The 26885-nt window shown below is 46.4% G+C and overlaps 1 protein-coding gene across 2 annotated transcripts in view; it reads left to right on the top strand.

Annotated features, from left to right (window-relative positions):
- The window catches only part of COQ8A (coenzyme Q8A), a 90235-nt gene that overhangs the window by 39718 nt on the left and 23632 nt on the right, over positions 1-26885 (top strand). For both annotated transcript variants that reach the window (XM_074989869.1, XM_074989870.1), the window contains 2 exons: positions 13942-14016; positions 25805-25927. In XM_074989869.1, coding sequence (XP_074845970.1) covers positions 13942-14016; positions 25805-25927 — 198 coding nt within the window. The remainder of the gene's footprint in view (positions 1-13941; positions 14017-25804; positions 25928-26885) is intronic.

Below are 26885 nucleotides of genomic sequence, written 5' to 3'. Positions count from 1 at the left end.
TGCCAGATCAGGAATACTTGAGGTTAAGTAACAGACGGTTAAGTATGTGTTCTGTTGCTGGGACCCTGCCTGGAATCACTGCCTTTCTGGGAACAGAGGTGTAGACTGGTTTAGAGCTGGAGGATTTTCCTGCAGAGTGTGTATTGAACACTATGAACAAACTGGAATTTAATGCTGACTAGAAGTAAATCCCTACCTTAAACTTTACTTTCCCCTCTCATACATTATACATGCTTGGTTCTGCTGACATGTTAATGCAGCACAACTCCAGAGTGTGCTTCCAGCTTCTTGTTTTACTGAGCTTGTTAGATGCTAGAAACTTGCCACAGACTCATTCTAGCTGAAATTGGTTTCTGAGCAACTCGCCACAAAGTACAGGCCCAGCTTTAATATATGGATTCGGTTTTTTTATTTGAAGTAAAATATTTACAGGACTGATTACTTTTAAATATTTTTGAGTGCAGTGCTTAGGAATCTAGGGCAATCAATGCCAATCGTTAGAATCGTGCTGTGCAAAGCTGCTGCACACAGATGGGTCATTCTGTCCTGTACTGCAGCGCAGTGTATAATGCTGGCAGTATAACAACATAACCATGCTCAGCGCACATGCTGCTAGAGGGGAAAATGGCTTCCACCTTCAGCGCTTAGCAAGCTGTACAGAGTAATAACATGCTGTTCAGTATTCATGAGCTTTGTTATGTCCGTTGCTCAGTGAGCACATTCCTTTTGGACAGACAGTCTCTTAAGATGGTTCATGTTTTGATTTCAGTTTGTAGAGTAATGTGAATTGGCAGACATCTGGCAAATAACTAAAATAATCCATTGGTGGAAATGAAAGCTGTAGTCTGTAGCCATGAAATTACCTATATACCAGTGCTTAGCAATTGTGCCTTCTTTTTAACTTCAGTGAGAGCGCTTGATGCTCGACACCTCTGAAAATCAGCCCAAAAGTGTGTAGATTTTGTTACAGAAGGCTGCTGACAACTCAGAGGAAACAGTTTGGATAGGTCAGACCCACCCATCCTGAAGGCTGTTGTTTATATGGAAGAATTTTGGAAAAACAAATATTAACATGCTAGAAGATTTGCTGGGCATTGCTTGGGTCCTTAACTAAAATAAGTTTTGTTTGTCTTCATTTAAATCATTATTCTGGGGTGGGGCTTGGGATGAGGGGTCAGATGTAGGTTGCTGTGGGGCAAGAGGACTACCCCAACCCTCTTTCTTTGCACCAGCTTGGGACCCGGTGAGAAGTCTGTCCAGCAGGCACAGGCAGGAAAGGGGATGCATGTCCCCCAGCAAGAGGACACACAGACAAACTCTCTGAAATATGTAGTAGATAGCCATCCCTGTCTCCACCCCTGCTGGCCTGGTGTGGTTATAGCTGTCCTGGCCCCATCTTTGGCATCTTGTTACGCCCTGTGGGTATTCAGCATTATAATTGTCCCTGCTATCAGACACCCTTTCCATTTAACAAGAAATAATTGAATTCCAGGCACATCCTATTATCCTGCCACAACCAAACCTTTATCTTAAGTTATTGATAAGAGGAAGCAGCATACCAAATGTGGTGGTCCTAGCTCTTACCATTTAGGAGGAATTCTTGAACAGACAGACAGATGGGCAGACAGGTACAGAACTTCTAAAATATTTAGTAGATTTTTTTGTTGCGAAATAAATGTCTGGTCTGATTATTCCTTTGCAATATTTATAGGCTTGGCAGGATTCAATTTTTATTTTGTTGCCTAATTTTGGCAGTGGGGATCAGTTTTCATTTTTGTGAGTTTTATGGTTGCTGAACATTAAGTGAGATATAGGTTTGGGGGGGTAGGTCAGTGTTGATTGGTGTGACACCAGTTATTTCATGGGGGGCCCTGCATGACAGAGGTACCCAAGACACCCAAAGATGCGAGAGGCTGTGGTCTGGGCATGACAGAACCCGGGACCCCAGCCAGGGATGCAAGGAAGAGGGTGAGCTTTTGGGTACCGCTGAAAAGTTTCCGCCCATGGATGGCTCCCAAACTCCTGGCCACTGAGTAAGTGAGCGGGGCTTTCTGCAGTTCCACCATGGCTGTGTGTGGTTTTCTGGTGACATTAGATCCCTGCTGGCACAAGGGCTGGGGAAGAAGCAGGGGAGGATGGGGAAGAGGGCAGCTTTTACTCTTAACATGACAGAGCAGAGCTCTGAGGAAGAGGACATAACCATTCAGCATCAAGGTGGGCTCCCCTGCAGTGAGTGTGTTTTGTCCTTGCAGTCTGTGCTGAGAGATCTCTGCTGGGCCAGGGCTGTAGCCTTCCCTGTTCCTTGGGCCTGCAGGGACCTAGTGTCACTGGCCTTGCAGTAGGTCATGGAGCCCATTGCAGTCCAGCTGTCAGATGAATGAGCTAATGGATGCATGACAGCAAGGGCCCTCTGAACTGCAGCAAGGCCAGTGACATCTGGGCTCTTCAGGGGCAAAGAGAGAACGATGCACTTCCACTTCTCCTTACTGATCAATGTTGGCTTGTTGATTTCAATCTGTCAGCTGAACTGGATGTTTACTCATGTCTGTGGATGTAAATCAAATCCTGCCATGCCTAAATAGTGCAAATATTTGCAGTTTGCAGGAAGGGGAAAGGGGGAAAGTGAGCAGTCTCTTTGTGCGAGCTAAGAAGTTCCCTAAAGCAGCCATAACAGTAAATGGTAAATGAGTTCAGTGAAAAGGAAAATCCAACGTCTTTTAAAATAAAGTTTATAATAGTCCCTAGTGTAATTCTGTTGCAGTCAGTGGTGTTACACGCTAGCAATGAAATAGGATTGTGCTCTTAATTTTGCTGTTTTCCAGTAACTAACACAGAATCAAGAGAGATGTGAAACTGAAAACTCTAGATTCTATAAAGAAGTGCTCTGTGTAAACCTCAAGGATCAGTGAGATGACCCTGATCTTGAGGAGGAGACTGCCTGATATGTTCTCCATGGGAATAAGATTCTTCAGGTTATTCAAAATATTTGTACTAGCTTGTTGCCTGACTTGTTTGCTTTTTCTTCATGAATGAAGTGGGTTTGCAGTACAGTCTGTTACTGTCTTTGCAGACTTTGTTGCTGTATATCTACACTCAAAGCGGCACGATCTCACTCGCCCCATGGCACTTTGAACCTTCCCCTACTGTGTTTAGGCCAGGTTTTTATATTGTCTTATTCTCTGTTATGTTTCCAAATAATTCATTTTATCAGCAGACCTCTTGTGGCGATGTTGCACTGAATTTGGTATAACGGGGTGGTCAACCAGATAGCCACAGAGGACAAAGACCCATGTGGCTAGAGTGCAAAGAGCTGCATATTATATATTCATTTTTATCTATATATAGAGATAGATAAAAATAAACATATGATACATGACTCAGTGCTTCTCCTCCACTCTAACTCAATTCCCCCACCCTGAGCCAGGCACCCTCGAGTCTTTCTCCGCTATTTGATGCCAGCAACTCACTGAAGTCGCCACATGCTTCTTCCACCAAGCACTGGGGTGCATGCACAGAGCAACAGACAGCACTCCTGGCACATGACTTTGAGGAGGAACCACATTTAGTGGCTCAAAGAGCGGTATGCGGCTTGAGAGCCGTGGGCTGATCACCCAGTAGTATAATGTTTCTCAGGACAGTAACTCAGATTCACACCACAACAGTGATTTAAAGTCTTTTAAGTCTGTGAGGCCTGGAGTCCAAAAGAGCAGTCAGTGCCTCACTTGCCTAGACCTAGGTCTTTTTTCTTCTTCTGTTTTGTTATTGGCTGGTACTTGTTTGTTTTCCAGCGGAAGAGCCCACAGAATCGTCCATTTTAAGAAACTCATGCTTTTTAACAAACTCCTTTTTTAGTATTTTGTTTTGTACAGCGTAAACCCTTGCAGCCTCTTCCCAGGGTGAATTGTTCTATTGTAGTTTCTTAAATTTGGATTATAAACTCTTCAGCATGAGGGATGATGACCACTAGGCCAGATTCTGATCTCATTTGTACCATTGTAAAGTGAAAACTATTTCCAAGGGCTTATGTACAGTGCCACTTTGAGATGAAACTTTCTTACTTGGCTGTAAAACTTCCTCCCGCCACCCTCACCCCCCATGCAGCAAATTACAGTGGTATAAAGTGCCATTGTAAACAGGCTCCCAGGACTGTTAACTACTCCCCTTCTGGAGGTGGTTTACCTAAAATGCTGGGAGAACGCTCTAAAGCTCTGTTTCCCTAACCACACTGGCTTGCTGGGGCCAAACTAGTTCAGAATAGGGGTAACACTGCAGTTAAAAGCTCTGTTTTATTACCAACAGATTTGGTGTTGAATGAGTTATATTTTGTTTTGTAATTTGGGACCCCAGTCATATTCAGGTAACCAACCCTGTCAGCCCCACGTACCAGCTCTGCAATCAGGATGTAGCAGGATACATTGACACACATACTGTTTACTAGCAGACGTTCCATATGCATATCCACAAACTCCTACTGAACACCGTGAGAGAGTTTTCCATGATGCAATGACCAAAAATGGCCAGGCAACATAGGTGTAGACACACATGAACAACCAGTATGGCTGTATTGGGAGATGGCTTTGATTGTGTGTTTGGTACACAAGCAAGCTACCCATGAAGAATAAGTCTGTGGTGCCAGTCTAAAAGAGCGGGTGCAAACCAGCTGATTCTCGTGGCATAATGGCATGGTTCTTTGAGCGCTTGTTCATATCTTTTTCAAGGTAGGTGTGTGCATGCTATGTACATGACTGTCGGAAACTTTTACCCTATCTGTTACTTGTCAGGTTGGCTGCAAAGCTCTCTGGAGTGGTGCTCATGCAGAGCCCTATATACGACCCGACGCCTCTCAGCTCCTCCTTACTACTTGTGTGGGCTATTGAAACTGTGGCTGAGTACTTCTTGCTACATCAGATCCCCCAGCGCTTTGCTGTTGGCACTACATCCATTTTACTTTTGGCCACCTGCACCTTCAGTGTATGGCCCTTCCCTTTGGGCTCTCCACAGCCCCCAGAACGTTTACGAAATGCATGGTGGTGATGGTGGCCTTCCTTTACCACAGTGGGGTTCAGGTTCATGTATATATGGACGATTGGCTCTTGTGGGGCCATTCTTCAGGTGGAAGCACAGGTGGCTCTCGCTAGGCAAACTTTGGACGTGCTGATACTCATGCTCATTCTGGCAAAGTCCTCATTATTCTTGACTCAGTGTATAGAGTTCTTTGGGGTAGTTCTCAACCACACCAAGATGAGGGCATTCCTTCCTGATCAGCAATTCTAGACTCTTGCCCAGCTTCTGTGCTCCCTGTCTGAGTTTCCAGCCTCCACAGTCAGGATGTGCTTCAGCCTGCTGTGCTGCATGTCAGCATGCACATACATGGTCCCGTTTGCCAGGCTGTGCCTTCACCCCCTGCAAGTGTCGTTTGCATTTGTGTATGGCCCTGACTGGGATAGTATGGACAATGGCCATCATGATACCATGACATGTCTCTGACACACTCTGATGGTGGCTGAATCCCCAAAACATGTTGGTTGGCATTTTCTTTCACACACCCCAAACCTACCATGTCCTTAGTATCAGATGAGTTTGTTGGGCTGGGGGGCCCACTTGGGGCAACTTGACACTGAGGTGATGTGGTTTGTAGAAGTTATCTTTCCACATCGGTGTGCACGAGATTAAGGACATTTGCTTCATTTGTCTAGCTTTCCTATACCACAGCCATGTACTATATCAACTCTTGGGGGTGCACACTCCTCCCTGCTCTGCTCGGAAGCTCACTTCCTCTGGGAGCTCTGCATAGCCCACTCTATCCACCTGGAGGCATCTTATCTCCTGGGGTCCAGAATCAGCTGGCAGACTGCTTCAGTCGCCGGTTTTACACCCACGAGTGGGTGATTCATGAGTACGTCCTTTGCTGCGTCTTCCAGAGGTGGGACTTTCCCTGGCTTGGACTACTGTGTCCCCCAGAGCAACTTCAGATGTCCTCAGTTTTCCTCCTCCTGTGGCCTCAGTCCCACCTCCTCAGCAGGTGAGTTCCTGATACCATGGAACACAGGGTTGCTCTACGCCTTCCCTATTCTCCCTTGTTCACAGGATGCTCCTCAAGGTTTTCAGGGACTTTGCGGATGTTACCTTGATAGCCCTGGCTTGGGCTTCTCAGCACGGGTACCCCATGCTGATGGAGGTCTTTGTGCTTCCACCCATTTGGCTTCCCATGCTTTTGAACATCACACAAAACTATGATAATCACCACCACCCAGACCTTCGTTCCCTTCGCCTCTTGGTGTGGCAGCTTTGTGGTTAAACCCCTCCGAGCAGGCATGCTCAGAACAAGTATGGCAGGTCCTTCTCAGCAGCTGCAACCCGTCTATGCAATTCTTGTACTTGGCTAAGTGGATGCACTTCTCCTGGTGTTGTCAGCACAACCTTATACCTGTGTCTACCCTTGTCCAGCTGGTGTTGGACTACTTTGTTTTCCTTGAAGCATCAAGATCTCGCTGCTTCTTCCTGAAAAGTCTGCCTGGCGGCCATCTCGGCATTCCAGTCGGGGGAGGCAAAGCTCTGTGATTTGAGCACTGACCTGCTAAATCCAGGGTTATGAGCTCAATCCTTGAGGAAGCCATTTAGGGGTCTGGGACAAATAGGATTTATTTATTTTAAATATCTATCAGGGATGGTGCTTGGTCCTGCCAACAAGGCAGGGGACTGGCCTCAGTGACCTCCCAAGATCCCTTCCAGTTCTGTGAGATGAGGGCAGGTGCTCCATTTTCATGAATCCCATGGTGGGAGGCTTTCTCAAGGGCATGCCCCACCTTTGCCTGCTGGCCAGTTTTGGACTAGGACTTTAACTTGGTGCTCTGGGTCCCACCCTTTGAACCTTTGGCCATATGCTCCTTTCTCTGCCTCTCCTGGAAAGTGGCCTTCCTGGTGGAGCTCACCTCTTCCAGAAGGGTGTGAGAGCTTCTAAGCCCTCATGTTGGGGTCCCCATACACAGTGTTCCTAAAGGACAAGGTTCAACTCCACTGTCACCTAGCTTTCCTTAGGAATGTGGTCTCTGGTTTCCATATTGGCCAGGATATTTTGCTTCCTGTGTTCTGTGCTTAAACCTCTCAGCTCCCCGCCTGAGGTGGATGCTTGCCTTCTACATCATATGGATCAAGACCTCTCAGGTCTTTGTGGCTGTCGCACTGCAGTGAAACCAAAAGCCCCTTCAAATGGGCAGCATCTCTTCCTGGATCACGTCCAGTATCTAGACATGCAGCGACCTTAGTAAGGTCACCCCACTGTCTGTTGTGGCGCACTCTATGCAAGCTCAGACCTCTTCTGCTGCCTTCCTGGCTCGCGTGCCTCTGCAGGAAATCTGTCCATGTGCAACACAGTCCTCTGTACACGCTTTATTACACTGGCATTGTGCAGCAGCCCAGATGGGCATGGCCTTTGGGTCCGCTGTCATTGAATCAGCCACTCAGTGACTCCAATCTCTCCTCTTAGGCTTAGTTTGTGAATCACCCAACTTGAATAGATAGGAGCAAGCACTCAAAAAAAAAAAAAAAAAAAAAAAGGTTACTCACTATTGGAACTGTTGTTCTTTGAGATGTGTTGTTCATATCTCTTCAAAACCCACTTTTCTTCCCCGTTGTTGAAGTAGCTGGCAAGAAAGCTGAGGGGTGGTTGGATCGCTAGGGTTACATATAGGATTCCAGGCCAGCCACTCTAGAGGGCTCCACAGCTGACCCACAGGGTAGCAGCTAGGGTAAAACTTTGATAGTCATGCGCAAGGTGTGCACCCACCTAAGTTGAATAGGTATGAGCAACACATCTTGAAGAATAGCAGTTATGATGACACTTTTTCTTCCAATTTTAACTGTATATTCTTGTTAGTAGGTATACGTACTGTCCACTCAGAACATGGCTCCACCTTTCTCTCATGCATTAATCTTTTCACAGCCAAAACATCCACTGCAAGATTAGGCATAGTTGTAAAAGTGGCTTATTATTAAACATTAACTAGCAGTGACCATTTTTCTTTGATTTCATTTTGTTCATGTTTTATTCTGATAAGGCAGTTCACTTTCAAACTGAACTTACATCCTCTGGTATTGAGATTTGACAGTATATGATAAAACTGCACTTAAAGTATAAGATAAAACTGCACTTTCAGTGTATTTTTAAGAGGTAAGGATTCTAAAGTTCTGAACAGTAATAAACCTCTGAGATGAGTTATAAGATTAATAACCTTGCTTATGTTGTACAATTGCATAAGCATATAGCTGCAGCTGTTGACAGCAGAGAAAAAAGAAACCAAACCCATACATACAACCAGGCAGGCATAATTTGACAAAGGTTAGAGCCACGGAAGGACAACATGAAGACATTCAAACAGGGGTCTGCAACCTGTGGCTATAATTGCAAATTGTTTTTTTTTTTTATTTAAAAAAAAACAAAACAAAAAAAAAACACCCTCCTGATTATGGTGAATGTCTGAAGATGAGTAGCTCATACCTAGCAAACAATATGTGATCTCAAAATGTTTGGTAACTCCACCTGGCATCCTCCAGAGAGAATTGGTTTGGGAATGAAAGTCAGGAAGAAAGTGGTACAAACACACACATAAAATGGGAGGAAATAGAATATGTAAAATGTTTATGACTGTCCTGCAGCAAACGTATCACATTACAAATCATTTTGTTCAAACTATTCTTAAAATAGGGTTACAAGAAGTATGGTTTGATGTTATGTATTAAAGACTGTGGCTCTTGAATTTATTGAGTTTTTTACCAAACTGAAAAAAAATGCCTGCTCTTGCTATTTTGGTTGCTGACCTCTGCACTCAAACATGTTACTATGCTCCTTTAAAGTAGAGTGCAGACATTGGGTTGTGCAGAAGACTAATTTCACAAAAAATGTTTGTTTCAAAATTTGTTTGAAGATGGAGCTCTTCTAGAGTTTATCCACAAGGAAGCTACAAACAAAAGACACAGTTAGAGCATGGACTCATAGCTGGGTCTCCCAACTAGAGAGAGGAATTTTTCTAGCAAAGATTTTGTCATCAGAAAATGCCAATTCATTGAGAAGGTTTTGGAGGTCCAAAACAGCAAGGCGTTACTCGTTATGATCTTCTGTCCATAGAGGACTTGAGAAACTTGCTTGGTAAATCAGCACTTTCTGATTATAAAAGCTTTCCTTGAAAATTCCTCGATTTGTTGGGCGGTACCACACTAGCACTGCATTTAGAAAGGGGAAATACCAAATAATTTCGCAATGTCATCTTTTGAAGTGGAGCGACTACGCTTTCCACAGTATCCCCACCCTTTCAAAATGGAGGGACTACACAGTAGAAAGCTTCCTTTTGAAATAAAGGGGCAGGAAATGGCACAGGAAGGGTTGAACGTTTGACAAGCCCTTCTGGGAGCATGAGCTAGCCACTCCCTTGAGGGGCCTCTCCCAAACACCCTCCCCGTGCACATGCTGAGGGCTCAGACTGCTTGCAGCACATGTCCCCCAGCCCAGCAGAGTCCTGTTCAGCCCTGATATCACGCCATAGCTTGGATCTGCAGCAGCTCCACGGGGAGGAGGACATCCCGCAGCTCATGGCCAGCCTGCTGGCTGTACTTGTGGCTGTCCATCTGCAGCTCTGAGCAGCTGACCATGTATCCGGCTTCCTAGCCACCTCCCCTCCCCCCCCACTAGAGCAACCAGAGCACCTCCTTCCTAGGATCTGCCGTCGCCTTTGGTGGTACCCCACCAGCAAGGAGTGGTGGGACTGTGTCATGCAGGGGTGGGACAATGAGCGTTGGTGCTGCAATTCTCATATGACCAAGGCCACCTTCCTGGAACTGTGCCAGTGGCTGGCACCCGGCCTTCAGCATCAGGACACATGAATGTGGCTCACACTTCTCCTCGAGAGCAGTGTGGCCATCACCTTGTGGAAGCTAGCTCGGTTGGCCACCAATTTGGGGTGGGGAAGGCCAGCATTGGGGGTTGTTTTCCTTGAAGTAAGTCAGCCTGGGTCATCCACCTGCTACAGGTCCTGGGGAGGGCTCCCAGATGTCCCCATGCACCCTGCCACATGCTCATGGGCACTTTTGCCCTCCGCCCCACGCAGGTTGTTGGTGCTATCAACAGCATCCTCCTGCGCTGGCTAATCTGTGTGGGGATCTGGATGCCTCCATGGCTGGCTTTCAGCAGCTGGGGTTCCTCAACTGTTTTGGTGCCTTGGATGGCACCCATATTGCCGTCCGGGCCCCACCTCACACAGTGGTGGATGGTATATCAACTGGAAGGGGTACCATTTGATCGTCCTCCAAGCCCTTGTGGATGCCAGTTACGGGTATTTGTGTGGGCTAGTCTAGCAGGGTCCGTGATGCCTGCATCTTCAGGAACTCCTGGCTTGGGTGCAGGCTGGTGGATGGGACCTCCCTCCCTCCACGGGAGCTCCCAGTGGGAGGCACAACTATGCCCCCGTGCATAGTCACTGATGCTGTCTACCCCCTCCAGGCCTGGATAATGCAGCTCTATACAGGTCACAAAGACATGAGCCAGGACCACTTCAACACCCGGTTCAGCCAGGCCTGTAACACGGTAGCGCAGCTGTTCGGGTGCCTGAAGGTGTGCTTTGGGTGTTGATTGATGCACCTGGAGGTTGGCATCCCCAGTGTGCTTGCTGTTGTGGGTGCATGTTGTGCTCTCCACACTCTAGCAGAGGGCAAGCATGAGCTGTTTGTGGCGTGGTAGGCAGCCACGGCCGTGCCACGCTCCGAACAGCCAGGTGCAGCCCTGTGCCACCAGGCGCACCAGGACGGGGTGCATGTAAGGGAGGTCTTCTGGCAGGCCTTCGCCCAGGGACCGTGTGTCTGCCACTAGCTTCACCCTATGACCTCCCCTTCATGCCCACCCCTCACCACTGTCCCACTATCACCCCCGCCTGTGCACACATACCTCACAGCTCCCACCCAAACCATGATGAGCACCATGTATTTCACTTGTTGTAGTAATAAAATAACTGTTGTTTTTACTTGACCATATCTCCAGCTATGTAAATGGGGGGGGATGGAGGAGCTTTACTTATTCGCGGGGGTTGGGGAATGTGAGTCATGGCACCTACAGGAGCCATGACCATCCTGGGTCGGGGGCCCCCTGCAGGGCTGGGATGGGACCAGGGCTACAGGGAGGTAGGAGTGTAGTGAGAGTGTGGTGACCTCAGCCTTGGTTGGGGTGGAGCAGGAGCAGCCATGCACGGGGTGGGCATGCCTCCCTGCAGCCACTGCACCAGTTCCTCCTGTTCGGCTAGGGTCAGGCAGTGTGGGAGCAGGGCGGCAAGGGCTGTTGGTGGAGCAGGCGGGTGGTGACAGCCTGGGTGAGGGCATCAAGGGAGCTGGCCACCTGGTCCCAGACTGCTCATTCCATCGAAGGTCACTCCCATAGGAGACAGTTCTGCTCCTGCCATATGGGCGTGTATGTCTCAGCAAGGTCCTCCAGGCAGCTGCAATGGTGTGCCTGCTCGATGCGGTGGCTGGTCCTTGTGGGTGTCACCCTGTCCCCCTCACCAACTGCAGCAGGGCTGCCTGGTACAGCGAGGGGGCTGGGCTGGCTCCTGGACATCAGGGCTGTAAAGACATAAGGGAAGGGGGGGGCACCCCATCAGTCGAGCAACCAGGCCGTATGGGCCAATGGCCCTCATCCCTGTCAGCCATCCCTCCTTGCCTGTGGGGGTGGGGGCCCTGGGGTGTCCTGGGCACGGTGGGGTCCGTGCATGGGGTGGGACGTATGCAGGGCTTGGTCATGCTCATTTGCCACATGCCCTGTTTGGCTGTCCATGGGCTCGTGCAGAGAGCCCCATGCATGGGCCTCTCCTGGACGGCGACCACAGCAGTCCTTGGAGTCCCAGGCTGAGTCTGCTAGCTGTGTGGGCAGCCCCATGTTGGCTGTGGTGGAAGCTGTGCGCCGCCCCCCCCCAAATGCCCTGTGGTGCCTGACACACCCAGTCCTACCTGAGGACGCATTGGGAGGCTCAGGGGAGGCCCAGGCAGAGGTGCCCCTGCTTGTGCACTCCATGGGCATGGTGATGTAGAGGGTCCCCTCACTGCAGCGCTTGCCATCACTGTTCCCCTTCTGCTGTGGCTCCGGGTGCAGGGTGGGCACTGTTGCTGAGGGCCCCAACGCTGGCTCCTTGACCACCTCCTCCTGGCTCTGCTTTGTTCAGGGCCTGTTCTGGGGGACCTGCCTCCCTTGCCTCAAGGAGCTGATCAAGCTTGTGGTATTAGGGACAGCTGTCAGATGCTGACCCTGACCACCTGGCTGTGTCCTTGGCCGTGCCCTGATGCAGCTCCTTTACCTTCAAGTGCACCTGCTTGGAGGTCTGGGAGGGGTGCCCCCTTTCGGTCAAGATCTGGGTGAGGCAGGTGAAAGCGGCTGCAGTCCGCTTTCGGCCCTTGGTGTGCAGCAGGACCTCATCATCCCTCCCAGATGGCCAGGAGGTCATGGACCTCAGGCCCCAGCCATATAGGGCCCCTCTTCTTGGCTGGCTGGCTGGACTCCTGGGAGCCCTGTTGCCCGGTGCCCAGGGATCCCTGGGTGTCACAGGGGTCCTGGCTGCAGGCCATGACTGAGGGGAACTTTTCGGCAGTTCCAAGGGGTGCTGGAGGGTGTGGCTGTTGGAGCTTGTGCTCCTGAGGCTGCCGGCACACTTTCAGCTTCCTGCGCCAAGGTGTGTCTGTGCTCCAGGGGGCCAGCGCCATGGAGGACATATTTCAAAATAGCGGCCAGGGGAGTGACTGCGCATGTTTCCTTTCAAAATGTCAGCCTTGATATTTCAAAATTAATTTTGAAAGGAGAAATTTATGTGTAGTTGTTCTGTGAATTTCAAATTGTCGTCTCCCTTTGAAATTACTTCCGAAGTTAAATCCTAGTGTGACCACAGCCTTTGTGACAAACATGTAGTATCGAGCTCTATATTACAAAACAGTAGTGAGCAACAAGAGTCAGACAATATATAAAGAGAGCAAAGATGCTTCACAGGCAAAGGGCAGTTTTCTAGTTTGTGAATAAGTGCTCCAAAGTAAATGTTATAACCTGAACAAAAGTATGAGGGAAGCCATCCTATACCCCTAGCAAAATACGTAGTTGTTACCATGGCTCTTGGAGCCCACTCAGCTTTTGTGGGGGAGCACTGATTTAAGAGTTGCACAGTCTCTGAGGAAATCATTGCAATGCAAGTGGCTTTCATAGATTCCAAAGTCAGACAGGACCGTTTTGACCATCTGGCCTAACCTCCTACATAACACAGGCCAGACCTTGTTGATAAACCATGTTGATGCGTTGGGCACAGTTGACATTTAGAGCCTGAAAATGTTGCTGGCTACTTATGATTGCTTTTATTATGTAAGTTTGGCTTAAGCATTTGCCTGTAATATTGAAACAACACTAGCATCCTCTCTGAACATGCTTGCAGTTTTCTTGAAGTGTGAACAAGAGGCTTATTCTTTCCTGAGACTATCAAAAGCTGTCTTGTAAACTACATTCCCAAATATACATTTTCCCGATGACTTGGCTACAGCTGGAGTATGGAACTGCTGTACTGTTCCACTTTCCTGCAGCTTGTTTGTGAGCTGAGTGTCTTGGAACTCTTCAGTCAATAATAATATACCCCTAACATGCCAGAGAGAGAGAGAAGATATCTACAAGAAGGGTGGGTTAGTGTTGAATTTCTGGCTTATACTGTCATAAAAGCCAGACTGTTCTAATCAATGCACTTTTAAATGCTAAAATCCTGTCTTCTTTTTTGGTAGGAAAAGCCGGTAATTCTGCAGTCTATGTAGCTAGGGTTGATTTAGAAAAGAGCTACCTCTCAGCATCCTCCGAATGTATCAGATGGCTTAAGCATACAGAGATGGCATTTTTGTGCTCATTCACCACTGACTTCATTTGTTTTTCCTTTTCTTTGAAAGGGCTAGCTGTTGGTCTTGGCATTGGGGCCTTGGCAGAAGTTGCAAAGAAGAGCTTTAGACCTGAAGACCGCAATGGTGAGTTCTCTAGTGTGCTTTTGTTTTTAAAGCACAAAACCTAGTTTCTTTCTCTTTTAGATAAGATCAACTGTGTAGAAGAATAAAGTCCTGTGAGGTCTCCAAAGGCTGTGATTGTGATGCAGTATTTTAGATGAGGACTTCTTTGAGTTTCTTTTGGAGGAGTTAATTATTTTTCACAAGGCTTGTCTAAACATAAGTTGTACCAATTGTAACAACTCACCTTATGTGGGCACAGTTATATGGTGTAAAAGTGCTTCACCTGATGTAGCTTATTCCCATATGTAAGGGGGGAATAAGCTCTAATGGTATAACTGTTCAGGTTAAAAAAATTAAAAAGACTAAAATAGTTATACTAGTACAAAAATTGAATAGAACAGGATTTAATGTTTGAAACATTGTGAAGAGCTAGACTTGTTTGACCATCATAAATATTTTACCTAATTGATACTCAAGTGATGACTGATACAGAAAACCAGGGGAGAATAATTTATTCAAACACTAAATTGGCATTTCATGTCTTTCCGTATCTTTTTCCTGACTCTTCTGTAGACATGCACAAAGAGAGGCTAAGTTTCATACCAGATTTTGCATTTACTTCTGCCTTTGCTATCTTATCCCCCCAGTTTATATAAACATATGCTGTTTCTGTTTATGCTTTCTTTGCTCATTGGTTTTGGTTAGATTAATGTGTTTGCTGCTTTTCTGCAACTGTATTCTAGCTGGGAGAGTTCCAGCCCCACATCATGGGACTAGCTAGTTCAATCTATAGGACTGAGGTGAAGAGGATACAGAAATAAATACTTTTCTCCTTCTCTGGGGAGGAAAAATCACCTTATTCGGGGTTTGCAGCTGGGTAGATAATATTGATTTGGTTCTTGTCTACAAATGCTTGGATCCTCTGCAGCATCACTTTCCATGACGTTCCTGCCTATCATCCAGTATGCCTGCTGCTACATTAACGTGAGGCTATGGGGGTCTTGGTGCCACTGACGTTAACAGTATCTGATACTGAAGTGGAGCATTTCTGGCTCCTGCCCTTTGACCAGCATCATTGAAACTGTGGCTTTTGTCACTGGAAGCTTACTAATTCTAAAAGGAAATGGGGGTCTGCTTACATCTAGGATGCGTGGGCAGACGCATGTTGTATCAATAGGGAAATAATATCAAATCCATGTGATATTATAGGAAGGATGGATAAAGGGACAGAACTAAGAAAATGACTTCGTGTGTGTGCGCGCGTGTGAGGTTCCCTTTGTTTAGCTATCATTGACGTTCTTTATAAAACCCCTTTGCTGCACGTGGCAGCACTGCCCTACCGAGCAGTGAGTTGGCCCCATTCTAGGATGCCACTCGAAACGCCTTTTTTTTTTTTTTTTTTTTTTTTAAAATTACCTTCATCTGTTGCTTATTTAATACTCTTGGCATTGCAGCGGTGCTCAGAGGCCCCAGTTAGATCATTTGTGATAGCTGATGTATAAACAGAGTAAAAGAGACACATTACTGTTAAGAGTTTACAATCTGGAAGTCAAGATGCAGCAAGTGGGTATAATGAGTGGAAGAAACAGAGGGGAAGGGTTGAGGATTACAGCGATGGAAATTGTACTTATCTTTGCACTGTAGATAGTCCTGTATCAGCTAAATATGGCTATCCCTATTGACCATGTGGTAGCTATCAGTGGACATTGTGGCAATGGTGGATGTTGGGGGATTTAGCAGACAGGATAGTGGCGTTATGGATTAGTTTGGGGTGGGTGGGTGCATTCTGTGCACTAAGGCACTTGATGGGGGAAGTGGAAGAGTGGGGAACGGAGGCTGATATTGCCTTCAGTGAATTTGATCTAGGGAGAGGACAGGAAGAGCGATGAAATAAGAACCTGGGAGCAAATGAACAGATGGGTACAGAGTTGTAAAGGTTCTTGAAGATGGCCAGCAAGAAACTTGTTTCTGTTTCTTTGATGCGGAAGGTGCTGGGGCAGGGATTGAAAGAAGGAATAACCTGGTCAGAACAGTTCAGAATGAGGTTTGTGACAATACTTTAACTGAGTGGAATCAAGTGAGTGTCCAGAAGTCAGAGATAAGGGTACAGTAAAAATTGGAAATGAAGACCTGGGTGCATACTAATGTTATGGGCAATGAAGAGGCCAGATATTTAAGGATATATTAGAGGAAGATGATGAGATTTGGAAATGGCCTAGATGTGAGGATCTAGACAGAGGATGATATCAAGCATTATTGGACTCAGTGCTTTCCCATGGTCCTTCTGAAGGCTTGTTTGTATGGCTTCTCCAAATGTCCTAAACCAGCATCCCATAGCATGACACTGTCTTATGGGTTAAATCTCTTCATTCCCAACCTCATCAATGTCTGCCTCTTAAAAGTGATAGAATTGGAAAGTAAGTCTGATCACACTGGAGCAGCGAGGTGAGGGTGCGGAAGAGAGAGCTTCCATAACCTCGTTTGATTTATATTGTTGTTCTGTGATAGTTGGTTTCAGTAAGGTAGGCTTCTTATCAAGGACAGTTGGCTTTAGGCTGGCATATGGAAATTTCCCACATCCTAGCTGGATTTTGCATGGCTCTAGAAGGAATTATTTTGTATAGAGGATCTCCAAACTAATACAAAGTCATGGCCTCAGATTGATATTTTTTATAGGTGATCCTGTTGCGTGCTTAAGGAATTTAAAGCAGGTCAGAAATCGACGGTAACATAACTTTCTTTGGACTTACCTCCCAGTTGTTCCACTTTAATACTAAAAACATAAGAGGAAAAGGTCATGATCTTATCTTATTTTACCATAAATAGCTTTTGTTTGCCTTACTATGGTGTCTGACTAACCTTCTATCATTGAGGTGAAGGTTACAGACTAAGTTAAATAAGGGAAATGCTTTTAACCACTGCAGGCTTTATGTAGTGGGTAACCCCGGAGTCATATCAGAAGCTCACTCCCATAGTATTAGACTCAAAGGTGGGTTGGGTGTAGTCTGTCAGAGGAGGAGAGGTGGATAGGGCGAAGATGAGGACTTAGGGCTTGTGTACACTTTGATCATCTAGGTCAGGGTCAGTCTTCTGGAATTTGATTTCATGTGTCTGGTAAGGATGCACAAAGTCCATCTCTCCAGAGTCGGCAGTCGACCCCTGTACTCTCTATTGTGAGGAGCAAGGGAGGTCAGTGGGAAAAATGCTCCTGTCAACCTTCCTTAGCGTGGATAGTCAAATTAGTTGATTTCCAATGTGTTGATTCTTGCTACACAGTTGCCATAGCTAGAATTGCGTACCTGAAATTGACATTGATGTCATAGACCTGCCTTAAGTGTGCAAACCCTTTTATTCTGGATTCTTTGTTTGACCTCCCTGCTCAGGTAAGTTGGGGTTCTTTGAAACTTCCCATGAGGATGGCCAGGATTGTCGCTGTGTGGGGACAGATGCCAATTCTACCGTGTGTCTTACTCGGAGTCCTCTGATAGTTTTGTGTTAGTCTCTCCCTTCCAAAGCTTAAGATAGTGGAGAGCTGCGCTTTGTTGTTGTCAGCAAGTTTTCCTGACTTCTCTCTTAAGCAGCCCATGAGGTTATTCATCAGAGTCCGAGTTCAGAGGATTGACCCCCGGCCATTTTATTTTACTCTTATGTTAAACTTCTTTTCTCTCCCTCTCCTCTCCTTTGTTAAGGTGTTTCTCCTCATGGAGCCTGACTCTTTGTCAGGTTGAGAGGCAGTTTGCTTTTTCTGTGCTGTGAAGGGTTGTGCAATTGATAATATGGAGGGTGTGACAAGAGATTTTTGACTGCGATACACAAAGTACAATAAAAATTAATTGAACCTTACACAACTGTAGCCATGATAAATATGGCGTCATTTCAGACCCAGCATCCTTTCTAGTTCCTGATCCCAATTTTGTTGATGCTGATCATATGCTACATGGATGTCCTCTTTTAAAGTGTTCAGGTACCATAGTGTTGGGGGTGAGGAGGGCTTATAGGCACAGACACAAGGAACTTCCGTAGTAGCATTTGCCTGAAGCCACATCTAAGGAACTTGAGACTGAATACTGGTCCGTGTAGCTGTGACTATTTCTTGTGATGGCATCAAGCGTGTGTACTTCTTTTAAACAGACTTGACCTCTTAAATCCATTTCTGGTTAGGGCAGGGAGAGCTTTTTGGCAAACTACACCGTCCTCAACAAGAAGGAAACTTTACTCCTTTGAGGGGTGGACTCCATCTGGAAGGTAGGGTGATGTGTGCTTGCAGCTGGAGGAGTCCATTGAAGTTAGGGCATGGTTAACTGCAGGTTGAGCTCCTCAGCGGTGTCACTAATCTAGACTGCCTAAAGGATGGATGTTAATCATATATGCCCTAACCATACGCTCTTCGGCAAGTGCCACTGATTTTTGGCTTTATTATCTGGCAGCAAACCATGTGATGAAACAGGTGTTATCAAGACCTTTTGTCTTTGGGCCTTGTTCCAGCATATCATAGAGCAGAATCAAGTACAAAGTGTTCTGAATGCTTTCCATAGCCTAGTTGCTGGGGTATTTAGCACCTCTTAATGTGGTTTGGGGGTGGGTGGGAAGGCCACGGGGGTGGGGTGGAGCAGTGACTTCCATCCACATTTCAAGTGGCTCAGTCAAAAGTTTGACCACCATCACAAGATTCTCTTGAATCTGAGACTCTTAGTAACTTTGTTTCCAGAAAATCAGCGCAAGCTTCTGCATAAAACATCAATATGCACACACAGCAGTGCTGTTACAAAGCCTGGATTTATCCTCCACTCCAATACTACTGAATGCATCTCCTATTGCAGTGGTGTCCAATAGGAATTCAAAGATTGCCCCACAAGGCTAAAACAACTAGAAGTCCTGTGGCACCTTATAGACTACCGGATATTTTGGAGCATAAGCTTTCGTGGGCAAAGACCCCAGATGATGAAGCGGGTCTTTGCCCACGAGAGCTTATGCTCCAAAATATCCGGTAGTCTATAAGGTGCCACAGCACTTCTTGTCGTTTTTGCAGATACAGACCAAAAGAGCTGCCCCTCTCATTGCTTTCTCTCCTGCTTTGTTTTCTGTATACAATTTAAGTCCCTCCCATCCCCAACAAACCAATCGCTTCCACCAGTCAAAAACCAAAACCCCATGTCAAGTCATGAGAACCCTGGAATTATGGAAGCAACAGCTATCTGCAAATGTTAGTTTATAGTTGCTCTAGTCAACAGTGTACACTGTCGCTATCTGCTATACATGTGAACAAACTCACCTTGGCCTGAAGGGTCCTTGAAGGTTTTTTGTTTACAGCCACTGAACGCTTTGTCAAGTTTTGCATACCTGCTACAACATGGAGAGTATCTCTAGCTTTAATTGAGGAGGGAGTGCACAGCTGTTAGCTGATAGTTTTTTCATTAATAGATTACCTGCTAGCTGGGCACTCTCCAAAATGAAAACAGAAATTTTGCAGAATTGTGCAGCTTGCTGGACATAATGAGCTTTGACTCTGTTTCATAAAGTGAGAAGGGGAAGAAACTGCACTTCAGATTTTTTTTTTTAAATGTCATCTTGTATCTCTTAAATTCTAAATGCACTTTCTGTAGCCACTGCTATAGTTTTGAGACAAGTACTGATACATGTGAGGGTGTTTTAAGCAGGCCTTGATGGAAAATGTAGTACGTGAATGAGGTAGTGATACTTAATAACTAGATGAGTGTTGTGTAATGTTCCGGAAATCATTTCACCATTTTTTTTTGCGTTCTTCTCTTGCCTGGTGTTTCATGTCTTCTGGGCAGCAGCTGTCTCCTACTGTGTGAATAGTCTCAGAAGTGTAGCTGTGTTAGTCTGTAGCTTCACAAAAAACCAAGCAGTCCTGTGGTACCTTAAAGACTTTTATTCATCAGGTAATGAGATTTTGTGGGTAATAGGCCAAATCCGATGAAGTGGGTATTACCCACCAAAGCTCATTACCTAATAAATAAAATTCATACTGTATGGATGGTGTGCAGTGAAATGGGACCTCAATCCTGGTTGTGCCTCCAGGCACAGCTGTAATATAATGATCACAGAAGTAATTTTTTAAGGGCCTACATACCTGTTTTCTGAGTCCAGGTCAGAGGCTAGTACTGCTTTGGCTAAATAAAGATCTTGCCATCAGCCAGTCTGTTTCCTTTTCTTAAGTTCACATATTGCAGTGTTCCCACCACACGTGGCATCCTTGCCCCCATTCTGATTGATTTCGTGTTATGGGTCTCAACCTATTTGCCATGTGGGCTGCAGCCAGTACTGAGGGCTTCACAGCCAGTATATCACGTGGGCCAGAGTTCCGCGCTCTTTGGGCCACAAGCTGGCTGTGGTCCATAGGCTGAGAACCATTGATTTAGCAGCTATGCTGACCTCTTCAGCAGAGCTGTGTGCTGTATTTTTTAACACCCTTCTTTGGTTTTAATTGTTGTAGCCCCTTTCTTGTTCCATCAGACACAGTCTCCTCAACAGTCTGCTTTCAGTATTGCAGCTTGGGATATGGAGGGCCTGGGGACTCAGTCACTTTTACCTCATGAACTTGTGCTGGTAGTACCTTCTTATGTGCTGCCTCATGCGCAGGACACATACCTATGCTCTCCACTGCTGAAACCCTAGCCATAGTTAATGAGGCCCTCCAGGCTTTAATCCTTCAGTCACTCTAAGGGAGCCACTTTATAAATAAAATCCCCCCTGAGAAAAAGGAATAATATGCCATTTCTGGTATGTTCTAGTATGGAGCATGGACAAGTTTCGCTGTCTCTGTCAAGCTGGCAAATTAAAAATAGCCTGTTGGGTCACTGCTGACCTTCGCAGCAGTCTCAGTATCGCTGTGCAGTGTTTGTATTATTTAGAATGTGTATTTAAAGCACCAACATGACATAGGTGTTGGAACAAGGTTGCCCCCTAGCCCCGCCCCCCCCCCCCCCCCCCGGATAAAAAATGAAACCCTGCCTCTAGACAAATACCCTCCATTGTCAGCAAAGGAGACCTTGAATTCAAGGTCAATTTTATCTGTATTAATGGCTTAATATAAAGTGGTGCCTTACCGGGGCCAGTACTTCGTTGTGCTAGGTGCTATACAAACAAAAAGCTTGCTGTGGCTTTTGGTCTAAAAGGCTAGCTGTCAGCCATTCTCAGTTAGAGTCAATGGTGAGCTGAACTTTGTCTCTAGAAATGCCCTTCTCCTTGAAATAGGGGAGTGACAATGTAGCTAAGCTGTCACCATGTCTCAAAGGTGGTGCAAAGCAAAGAGACTAAAAATAAATAAAAGATCCACCCTGTGCAGTGACTTGCTCTGAGCGAGCATCTGTTACGTATTTTTAAATCTGTATGACTGTAAGGAAAAAGTCAGTAGTGATTGTTTGGATGTGTCAGGACTTAAAACAGTTATAGAGCTGAGACCAACTTAAATTTGAAAGAGGATGGGATAATTCTAGAGTTGGAAGGGTGGCTTTAGAATTTTTGGGCTCTCATGGCTTACACACACTAAAATTTAGCAGAGAATGTCTGGAAGAGGAGTTTGCTCTAGTGGTAGGAGCACAAGGCTGAAAGTCTGGACTCCATGTTGTTTTCCTGTCTGTCACAGGCTTTCCTCTACATTTTCCCATCTGAAACGTGATCTTCATGATGTGATGTGAAATCTGGAAAGGAACAGCTCTGTATAAGCGTAAAGGGTTATTATCTCTGATGTCTGAGAGGAGCTAGCCTGTGTCTACCATTTTGCTTCTGAAATGAGTTGGCTTGAGGGTTGTAGTGAATACATTGTGTGACATGTATTCAGTCGTCTCTTTAGGACTTTTTTCTGTTTTATTGTGCCAATGATTCCCATCCACCTACTGTTTATATAAACCAGGGGTCCGCAATCAAAATTGCGAGAAGAGCCATTTTTTCAAATTCAGTTATGAAATCAATCCTTCAGAAGCTTCCGTGCACGTGAATACGAGTCAGTCCTTAATAAATAATGTCAAACCATGCTTTTTATCACCCCATTCTAAGAACAGTGCACACAATTATTTATACCAGTTGGAAAGTTGTTACCCCCATCTCCAGGTTTTGCCTGCCCCCCATCCCAGCATTAACCCCTCTGAACCCCAACCTACCTAACCCTCACTGCCTGCAGGCTTAATTTGCCTCAGCATGTACAGTGCTGCAGTGGCTGTGGCCTCTTCCTGCCATCTGCTCCTCCTCCTTGGGAGCGGTTGTGAGGCTCAGGCGGGGGCAGGCTTGGTTGTCCTCCACCAGCTCACCTCTTGGCTTAGACTTTTACCCGTGGGGGGGGGAGCTCCCTGCCCAGCTGACTTCCTCTTCCAGGTTGCCCACCACAGCTGACTGCTGAGCAGCTCTAGCTGCCACCGCTTAAACAAAAAACTAAATTCAGTTGATTCAACAGTGGGCAGCTGAATTTAGATTTTTATGTAAGTGGTGGCAGCCTCCAGAGATGCACATGGAGTCAATGGCGGCAGCGCTCAGAGCTGCAAGTAGCTCCTTTAAAGAGCTGCAGGTTGCTGACCCCGATGTAAAGTATCGCCTTTTTCCAAGTCACCTTCTGAGGTGTGTCCACTTTTAGCACTGTGCATAAAAAGGCAACACTTCATTGCTAATGACAAGCTTGACATACGCTCAAGTTAGTGTTTGTGTGGTTCTTACTTGTTGTGGAGAAGTGTACCGTGAGGAAGTGGACGGCTATTGTTGGGGGAGTTTTCTTTCTCTGATAAGGTTGTTCTAAGCTGCTAGGGTTCATTAGGTTTTTTGAACTACCTTAATTAACTGTTTTCTTCGCTTGATCTGTGTGCAAAGTGTGCATGTGCTCGTAAAGGAGTGAGGTTCAGAGACACATGCAGAAGGCTGATTTAGTTTTCATGGCTCAGCTGTTTTTTTTTTTTTTTTTTTTTTTGAGCCACTTGTGTGCAAGCGTCACAGGTTTGTATAACTTCTGGTGGTGCCCAGAATGATTCCAAGTTTTGCGTCCCCATCCTTCCTGGTAAGTTGAGAGAGAGGGAGGGATTTACAATACCATAAACATGGACTGGAAACAGTCCTCTTCTCCCCCACCCACCCCCATACACAACACCAGGGTTCCCTAAACTCAGGTCACTTCCCCAACTGGGCTGTGCTGAGGCACCAGCAGCTGTGCTTTCCTTGTGCACCCCTGGTCTGCTTGAGATGAAGGAGCAGCAGCCCAGTGTAGGGGCTGAGCAGTAATGCCAGCTGCTTTGTGCGTCCAGATTGTTCAGTTCGTCCACATGGTTGCAGGAGAGACTACCGGGATTAGGGGGTGCAGGGAAGAGTGGTGAAAGGGTACAGGGTGCAGGCATTGGGGCAAAGGGAGCATAGTTCCGGGAGGAAGGTGCAGGAGCTGGGGGAAGGGGGACATGGGGAGCCTAGGAAGCCTTTGGGGGACATGGGGCAATGGGGAAGACCACAGACATGGAGTCAGGTGCACCAAAATGCATATTTGCCAAGGTGCCATTTTCCCTAAGGTCAGCTCTGTGCAAGATACTCTCCCAGGAAGCCTCTTTGGTCTGGTGCAAGGTCTATCCTCTTCTCTTACTCTACAGGAAGCCCCCTCATGGTCACTGCTGGGGGAGAGGGCAGCTGGGAAAGGGAGGGCTGCCAATTATGTCACATCCTCCTCCCCTCTTCCCTCCTGCCACAGGGAAAGAAAAGGAAGGGCTCATCTGTTGTGAGCATTCTGTGTCAGGCACTAATCGCTGGCAGGTCCTTTGCAGCTGTGCATGAAGCAACTTTCAAAACTGAGACCTGGGTCTCTGACCTTTGCTGGAGCTGAACACAGAGCTGTGAATATTCACAGGGCTGGGGCACCAGCAGTCCATATAACTCAGGCCTATCCTGAATTATTGACCTTCCTAATCTTATAGCTGATGATTTAGGAGTGTTTTGGCAGGGTCCAGTGTGACCTATGAGAGATGGGCGGAAGGGTTTCTTGTGTGAAACCAGATTTAAAAAAAATAACAAAATAATCTAAATCTTGTTTGATTGGGCAGGTCCGGGAAATCCTGTTTAGGTGGTTTCTTTGCAACTAGGATCGTGAGCAATGTTTTCTTCTAATTCTTGTGTGCGTAGCAAATGACTGTAGGAGTCCCAGTTTAAACCTGAACTGTTTTTTCTTCCCCTCCCACTCTACTCTCTCTACTTTTCAATCTGCTCCTTTAGTCACCCTCTCCTGTTTCATTCCATGTCCTCCTCACATGCATCCTCCCACAGTCATCTGTTGTGGCCAGGTGCTGAAGAAGTCCTTATAGCCTCATGTACAATACCAGAAGCAGCCAGTGGAGGTAGGAGCTGCAGAGCCAGAGGAGGATAACATCAGGCCTCTTCCACGTGCATGTGGCCTGCCTACCTTATGGACCACAAACGTGTCTGGGTCTCAGCTTTCCCTAGCCAGCCTGGGTTCCCTCCACTATCTGGTTACTTTTGCTCTGTACTGAGGTAGATGTGCCTCAGCCAGCTCTCATTACATAGCACCCTGAGAGGCCCTCTCTTTTTGGCTTAAGGAGCCAGTAAGTCTGTTTTTCTTCCTCGTTCTCTGTCCCAGCAATGTCCTTGTGCAGTTGCTTCATTTCCAGAATTGGTGGGGTGCTGTGTTCACATTCTACGTGCAGTCATCGTTGCCTAAACAAACAGCCTTCCCCTGTGTTACAAACTTGACTTGCAGCTTTTTGCTATAACAAACCTGCCTGTGGCTTTGCTTTAGGAGATTTGACTGGTAGGTTACCCTTTGTTCCTTGTTGGCATAGTCTGTGGCGCTGACAGGGGGCTGTGCTCTCAGTGAAGTGGACAGGTTTGTCAGGAGCCACTGCAGACCCTGTGTTCCCAGTCTGAGTCCTAAACAGAGCTGCTCCTCCTTGACCTCTTTTGACCTCTGGAAGGAAATTTGGGGGTAGAGACTGGAGTGCTTGAGCTACAATTTCCCTGTCCTCTTTGCTCCTAGGTGCTTCCCTTCTCACCCTCAAAGGGAGGAGTGTTCTCATCGTTTGTAGCAACTAATTGTTGCGAACTGAAAGCTTAATACAGTTGCCAGTAGGAGCCAGAAAGTGAGCCTGACCAGTGGCAGGTTTTGCCTACTGGGGGATCTGAATTATGTGGATGTTGAGCCTAATCCCATGTGCTGCAATACTGGTGGTGTTTGTGAGAGTAAGACCAGTGGGATTTGGCTGTTCTGTAGAGGAATGGATCTTAAATTCAGACACAACAATGAGGTCTTAACCAGCTAACGAACATAGTAGAAGTAACAGAAATTAAAACTTGGGTCCCCAGTTAGGGGATGGCTAGGCTGGCCCCAGTGAGTAAATGGGTAAAAGGACTGGCACCACAGTAGCTGGAAGATACTTCTACAAGCCAAATAGGGCCGAGATGCTGGATCCGGCCCTGCCAAGCCTTTGGACCTGGCTCATGGCTTATCAGGTCCCTCAGATAGGCTCCCAGCAAATGACCATCAAATTCAAAGAGTTACAGGATGCCATAAAAGCCTTTACTTGATGGTTTTTTTACACAATGCCATGGTATACAATTGATTGATTCAGTTGCTTATATTTTTTGGTTCATCTTCCCTACTCTCCCTTTGGGGTGTCTGGACCTGACTGTCATACATACTTCAGATCTGCTTCTCTGAGGAGTTCTGGGAATGGCCTTATGCTGGATGGAGAATAAATGGATATGTTGATCTCTTGAGAGAAGGGGGTATAGAGTAAAACAGGATGATGTAGTGGGATCCAGTAGGTCACTGGGATACATAAAGCATTTTAATCTCTCTTCCTGTCCTCAGGTAAGAAGGCAATTACGGATTCCAGCCCCTTTCTGTCAGAGGCCAATGCAGAAAGAATTGTGCGAACTCTTTGCAAGGTGCGGGGAGCTGCACTGAAGCTAGGACAGATGTTGAGCATTCAAGGTAAGTAGCAGGTCTCGTTCTCTGGAGCATGCCAACTGTTGTTCAGTGATACTTTCATCTTGGGCAATCTACTTATTGCATACAGAGGGCAGGAAGATGTGAAGTCATTGCTAATAAGAGACACTGACTGGGTATCATATTGTTTACCAGACCAGTAGCACAGCAAACTGTCCTTAAGCAGACGGATAGTGTCAAGTGAATGGTGACAGGTCAGCTGAGCCATTTCCTCATGGGGAAAATGAAGATTACCGAATTGCCAGTTTAGTTCAGTTACCTGGGGTTTCTGAAATGGCAGGCAATAAGGGCGTCAAACCCTCTCCTTTGTATGCGTATCCATCTTCTTCCCGCAGCATTTGTTCTGTAAATGAGAATTGAGTCACACATAGATTGCTAAACTCCAGTAGCTACCTGAAGGCCAGTTAGCCCTTCTGCAGTGGTGCTAAAATAAGGTGGCTCTACACCATGAGGATAACTGAAGGTAAAAATCAAATCCTAAAACTTAACAGAAGTGTTAGACTGTGTTGAACAAATTGAACAAGTAAGCATAACAACCAGATGAGGAAGGCAGGTGAGAGCACAGTCCTGCAAACACAATTCTTTAAAGTACATCTCCAAACCCTGGCATGGCACAAACCTGTACCTTTGCACAATTTAGTACAGTGATGATGTAATTCCTAGGTTGTTCAGTAGTCTGTGAATACTCCTGGTGGTGAGACATTGCTGCAGAAGTGACTTCAAGCCTAGTTGGGTATAGGAAGGAAATCTGAATTTTGATTTTGGCAAAAGTGTTTGCAAAATGCGTGTTCCACTACTTGGCTAATACTGTGTTTGGAAAATGGTATTCTTGTTTTTCTGTTGCAGTGAGTTGACCTCATTAAACTTTTCTTCAGTACCAAATGCCAGATACCTTCCACCAAACCTTCTGTTTTGCTCTGTCTCTTCCATCATATTCACATGT

Source organism: Carettochelys insculpta, chromosome 3 (genome assembly GCF_033958435.1).
Source record: "Carettochelys insculpta isolate YL-2023 chromosome 3, ASM3395843v1, whole genome shotgun sequence".
In the NCBI taxonomy this organism is placed as follows: Eukaryota; Metazoa; Chordata; order Testudines; family Carettochelyidae; genus Carettochelys; species Carettochelys insculpta.
Note: the sequence above shows the minus strand (reverse complement) of the source record. Positions and strands in the feature narration are given on the sequence as shown.